The sequence below is a fragment of the Protobothrops mucrosquamatus genome, unplaced genomic scaffold, assembly GCF_001527695.2.
Source record: "Protobothrops mucrosquamatus isolate PMUCROS unplaced genomic scaffold, P.Mucros_1.0 scaffold2318, whole genome shotgun sequence".
Lineage (NCBI taxonomy): Eukaryota > Metazoa > Chordata > Lepidosauria > Squamata > Viperidae > Protobothrops > Protobothrops mucrosquamatus.
Genome location: NW_015388402.1, coordinates 26,973 through 33,364, shown reverse-complemented (window position 1 = coordinate 33,364; position 6,392 = coordinate 26,973). Strand labels below are relative to the sequence as shown.

The window sequence follows — 6,392 nt, the reverse complement described above, 5'->3', positions numbered from 1 at the left end:
AATCCCGACAAGCAAGTGCTTGGTTTTGATGTCACCTCTGTCCGGAAAACACTGCGGAAAGTTAACATTCAGAAGGCAGCAAGCCCAGATAATATCCCTGGGTGGGTTCTTAGGGAATGTGCAGATGAGCTGGCTTGTGTTCTTAAAGATATTTTCAATCTCTCATTGCAGTAGGCAGTGGTCCCATCATGTTTTAAGACGGCCATTATTTTGCCAGTGCCAAAAAAGTCCACAATTACCGGTCTCAATGATTACCGGCCGGTTGCACTGACATCCATCATTATCAGCTTTGAGAGGCTGATAAAGGACATTATTGTATCTAGCCTTCGCCAGCATTTGACCTGCTTCAGTTTGCTTACCGACCAAATCGGTCTACAGAGGATGCTATTTCTTCTGTTCTCCATCTGAGCTTGGAGCACTTAGAGGAAAGATATACTCATGTGCGTCTGCTGTTTGTTGACTTCAGTTCGGCATTTAATACAATCATTCCCCAGCATCTAGTAGACAAACTGTGCCTTTTAAGCTGAAATACTCCTTTGTGCAACTGGATTCTTGATTTTCTTACTGACAGGCCCCAGTATGTGCGAGTTGGAACAAATATTTTCAACACCATTTTGTTGAGCACAGGTTCTCCTCAGGGCTGTGTCCTAAGTCTGCTGCTGTTCACCCTGTTGACCCATGACTTGTGCTAGGTTTGCCACCAACAATATTGTGAAATATGCGGATGATACAACAGTAGTGGGCCTTATTCAAGATGACAATGAGGGTGCTTACCGCAAGGAGGTTGAGGGTTTGGTGAACTGGTGTAAGAAAAGCAGCCTAGTTTTTAAACATTGGAAAAACCAAAGAGATCATTGTCAATTTCAGAAAAGGCAAGCATAGCCACACTCCTTTGTGTATTAATGATTCACCTGTGGAGATGGTTACCAGCATCAAATTCCTGGGTGTGCAGTTAACAAGTAGGCTGGCTTGGTCACTCAACAGCGAGACACTGGTGAAGTGGGCACAGCAGTGCCTGCATTTTCTGCATCGCATGAGAAAAGTACATCTTCCTTCCCCTGTCCTTACCTCTTTCTACAGAGGGACGATTGAGAGCATCCTGTCATATGGCATTACATTATGGTTTGGAAGCATTACTGCTTCAGACAGGAAGGCGGTGCAGAGAGTGGTGAGGATGGCAGAAAACATTATTGGCAGTTCCCTCCCTTCTATCCAGGACATAGCATATAAGCGTTGCTTGAGCTGGGTCCGCAAGATTGTCTGGGACACTACACATCCTCTTCATGACCTGTTTTCCTTCTTACCTTCTGGGAGGAGGCTCCGTGGTATCTGAAGCAGAACATTCAGATTCAGTCATAGTTTTGTTCCATACAGTGTTAACCTTACGAATGCTAACACTTCCTCTTTCCGTAACGTATTCAAGATGGTCAGTGATTAATATTTATATGTTATTTTTATGTAAGGGTGAAGGTTTATACATATGTTGCATATAGCATGTTTAAATGTGTGTTATGTATGTGTACAATTTTGAGAGCAAGCAACTAAATTTAATTTTAATGTGTGCCAATGTGCCCACAGTAAAAAAAATGACAATAAAGGTTATCTATCTTATCTTATGTGGAATTAATAAAAAAAAGATAATCATTTTAGTACTTTCCAGTAATATCTTGAAGTCATTGTGCTACCTGTTGTAGTTCTTGACTGCTGAAAGGTTGCTCATCTTGTTATAAGACAAGAACCAATTCCTGACCCTCCGCCCTTAAGCTATTTGTATAGTCATCTGTGGCTTTCAGTGGAGTTCACAAACCAATTGCAATCATTTGAATTTTCATCAAGACAGTGGAAAAAAGAATGCATGACATAATGAAGGTCAGCAAGGAGTTAGAAAGGTTTCTACTAGTGATGTGGGAAATACATTATAAGGTTTTCCCATTTGTCTCAATGCTGCTTGCTAATAATATCTTTTCCTTCTTTTGTAGATAAAGTACCATGAAGAATTTGAGAAGAGCAAGATGGGTGCTCCTGGAGGGGAGGGAGGGGAGCTGGAGCGCTGTAATTCCCAAGAAGGTGCCAATTACAGGAGAACAGTTGAGCAGCCACCACCATCACATCAGCAACCTCATCATGCCCAGCCAAGTAACCTTGGTAATGAGCAGGAGGAAAGAGATATTGTTGGTAATCCCATCAATGTATTCACATGAATTTAAATATTAATTTGGCCTGCAGTAATTTCATCTCGCACACATGAGAGAGGGTTGCCTTATAGTTTATAATTATTATTTATTTCTTACAATGCAATCTAAGGAACTCATGCTGGAATATAGTCTCATTTTATTTAATTTAGCTGTGAGATACATTGGGCTGAAAAAAGGAACTAGCCGAAAGTTACTATTGATGGTTGAATGGGGACTTGAACCCAAGTCTTCCTAATCCCAACCCATGTTAGTATTACATAACATCAGATTTCTATTGTTAGAAGACTCATGAGATACATGTGTGAAATGAAACAATTCCACAGCAGTGAGAAGTGGGAGGTGGAGCTTATGCTAAAGTGACAGGGAATAATATAACACAGGTGGAAAGACTATGCTAGTTGATGCCAGATATGGCATTCTACACTCAGTTTATCCATCTGATATTAAAAGCAAGAAAAGCATTGTAGATGAGGCCTGTCAATATTGTGTGCAAAGCTGGAATGATTATCTGTAATACTAGGCAAAATAAATGGTTGTTGTCATCAAAAATGTAAAAGTAATAGGACTAATAATTGCAGATAGAAATATGTCGATAATACCTTCCATTTTCTTATAAATTATATTCTGTTCAGTTATTCTATTCAATTTTATTACAATCACTGACCAGTATTCAAATTCATGCACTCAATAGACCATGCAGAAACAATATAAGATTCAAATAAAATTAAGGCTTAAAACCATTAAGCTTTAATAAGCATACAAATTGTGGTTCCATTTGATTACAAATTATTAGAAATTATTCTCCCCCAAGTAGTGACACCAGGCTCAAAAAACAGTCAGACAGAATTTTGCAGCATGCCATTTAATTCTAAAATTACATCAATCCACAAATAAACAGCACAAATGATTTCATACCAAAGGAGTTTTGAAAACAATGTAAAATAGAAACAATGATGAAAAGAAAGGGTTGTACTTAATGCTTTACCAGATGTTGTTGTCTTAAAGTAGCATTTCAATTTGTGACCTTTGCATCTCATAGAGATCTTCATCAGGAATTTTGCATTGATAGTCATCCAGTGCAGATTCAAGTTGTAATCAGTAAACAGTTAACAATTTGCTTGCAGTTAAGAATTTGTTTGTCTCTTCCCTCCCCCCCTCCATCCTAGTTTACCATCAGCAGTCATCACAACAACCAGCCTCTCAGTCCTGTGGCTATAAGGAACCAGCAGCACCAGTCTCAATACAGCATAGTGCCCCAACTGGAGGAGGAGTAAGTGTGGTCCTGCATTGATGCGTATATAAAATATCTTGCAAATATTTCAGGTTTTTATTCTGAAATAAGTAGTTTAACTACAATCCTATGATATGGTCTATCTCTAAGGTTCAGGTGAAGGCAGGAAGAAAGGTATACATATTAAGCAAATTATTTAAATTGCATCAATTAATGTATATTGTAAAGGAATAATTTTGCAAGTCTTATCTCTGTGTGTGAAACTACACAGAAGGCAGCTCAAGATACTATGATATTTAGTCTCAAAGGGTCTATTGATTCCCTGATTTTAACTGAATCTTGAAGTTATGGTTCCATCTTTTTAACACTTAACTTGTGTAGTTAGAAAAGTCTCAGATGATCAGTAAACCCTCTAACTCAAACTTCATTCAGTTCATGCTGATCTGCAGGACAGTGGGGCACAGTGCACCTATAAACCAAACCTAAGACCAAAGTACCTGTAAAATTAATACAGTAGTGTGTAGCATTTCTAGGTGTTGCCCTTAATTTTTAGCCTGTGCTTTTTAATATTTTATATTGCAGTTTTGTAAACAATAATATAGAAAATAACAATTTAAGTATAATGTATAGAATAACATGAGGGAGATGGGTGGTTAAGAAGTTTGATATATAAATATAAATAAATAAATTGTGTTTGCATATAACAATAGGCCAAAACTCTTCTGAATTTGGGGTTGTTATAAGAGTTAGCATCTACCAGAAGAACAGGCCAGAAACACTATTTGTGATGGGAGCTAATAGGAGCCAAACGTTTGAATTTACCTATTCTTAGGACTTCACACTGTTCAGTTGCTCACTAGAACGCTGGAAAAAGGAGAATAGAGAATGTGGAGCAGGGAGACTTAAAAAAACTTTGCTGCAATCTGCAGCATCATACAGCACAGGGAAAAAAACATGTAGAGGGGGACATAGAGCATATCAGAACTTCCTGGAATAGGTGGCTGTCCAAGCAGATAAACTAGTTTTTATTTGGTCTATAGCAGGGCTTTTCAACCAGTGGTACGGGTACCACCTGTGGTACCTTGGCACCTGGCAGGTGGTACGCGACCATCCTAGAAAAGTGGTAGTGGGGGAGGGGAATGAGCTGAACCGGTGGCAGCACCGCACAAGCCTGAGCGAGAGATGGCTGGAGCTGCAGGGCTGTCAGGGCTCAGCGGAAGCGCCAGGATCAGCGCCAGGCTCCAGCTGGAGCTCGGCACTGATCCTGGTGCTTCTGCTGAGCCCTGAAGAAGCACCAATCAGCTGGAAAGCAGCACTGATTCTGGTGCTTCTGCTGAGCCCAGAAGAAGCGCCGATCAACTGATTCATATTTATGACGGTCATAGTGTCCCAGGATCATGTGAAGTGACCAAAACCTGCTGCAATCAACCAGCAGACGGGGGGAGTAAAAACCAAACACACCCCACCCCACCCCAATCCTCAACAGAAATGCTCACAACAATGAAAACCTCAGACAGGAGGAAGAGCGCCACCGGGCGGGCAGGCAGGTGATTTGCTGGGCTGTGCCTTGGGGGGGGCACTTTTTCAGTGCCATTGTAACTTTGAACAGTCACTAAGCAAAGTGTTGTAAGTCAAGGACTACCTGTACTTTATTACTTTTTTCCTTTTTGGGGGAGGGTCATCAAGTTTTTGACACCTTGCTAGGCGACTGGTGGTACTCAGATATTGCCATATCCTAAAAGCGGTACAATGGGTGAAAAGGTTGAAAAGCCCTGGTCTATAGCACGTGTGTCAAACTTGATCGTGTCATGTGACGTATCGTGAAGTATCATGACGTTTTTTGCCTTTGCGGAGCCGGGGTGGGCATGGCCTGCACGTGATGCATCTGGCCCACAGGCCGCCAGTTTGACACCCTTGGTCTATAGGTTGGATGCCTTCTTATATTTTATCTCTGGGAGAAGTACATTAATTACCAGTTCCAAATTCCTACTGACATGCTTACATGCTCAGACATAGTAATGTAAAATACAATGAGTTGGATACTAGGGCTGCTCTAAGCAACAGGGAAGTGTGGAAATTTTAGGAGATAAAGAGATCAGTGTTAATTTGTACTTTATAAGATGCCAAACAAGGAAAACTGGTAACTGTTCCTTTCTGCTTGGATTTCATTTTCTGCAGATAAACTTTCCCAATTTTTTGAGTTTCAGGTTATTTGAAAATTAGGGTGGGCAGAGGAATAAACCCTTCCATCAGCCTCTATCTGCAGACCTTTAGCCATACTTCCTGCACTTTCTTGAAGCTCCTGAGTTGGCACAAATATTGCCAAATAAAACTAATTGAACCTAAATATTAAAGTTTTTCTTCTCTCCTTTTTCCCGTTTTGGGAATATCATCATTTCTGAGCATTGATTTATACTTTACTTTCTTCTCTCTCCCCTCCCCCGTGCACACCACCCAGAAACGGTTCCGTGCAGTCTATGATTACAGTGCAGCCGATGAAGATGAGGTCTCCTTCCAGGATGGTGACACCATAATCAATGTGCAGCAAATTGATGATGGCTGGATGTATGGCACCGTTGAGCGGACTGGTGACACAGGCATGCTTCCAGCTAACTATGTGGAGGCAATGTGAGATCTGTTGTGGTGCTACCCTGAAAGCCAGTAAGGGAAGGGCTCTTTGGGGTTTTTGTTCCATTATCACTTCTCTGCTGTCTCTTATTACTCATCAGTTATTATGTTCTGAATCTTTGACATGGTCATTTTTTTCCTACCAACTTAGCCTTTTGGAGGCATTTGAATTTGGGAGGGGTATTATGTGAGATTTTTCACAAATGCTAATTGCCTTTCCATCCTCAGCCTTCATGGAATATAGTACTATGTCCCTATCCCTCTGTCTGGAATTGTATTTTTTGGAATTGATTCTTAAAAATATAAACCCTAATTCAACTGCTACATGGACCAGGAAG

At 40.6% G+C, this 6,392-nt stretch overlaps 1 protein-coding gene across 1 annotated transcript in view; it reads left to right on the top strand.

Annotated features, from left to right (window-relative positions):
* LOC107295356 (LIM and SH3 domain protein 1-like) overlaps positions 1-6,058 on the top strand; it is an 81,850-nt gene extending 75,792 nt beyond the window's left edge. The window contains exons 4-6 of the mRNA XM_015824669.1: positions 1,980-2,145; positions 3,362-3,465; positions 5,885-6,058. Coding sequence (XP_015680155.1) covers positions 1,980-2,145; positions 3,362-3,465; positions 5,885-6,058 — 444 coding nt within the window. The remainder of the gene's footprint in view (positions 1-1,979; positions 2,146-3,361; positions 3,466-5,884) is intronic.
* The last annotated feature ends 334 nt before the right edge of the window (positions 6,059-6,392 follow it).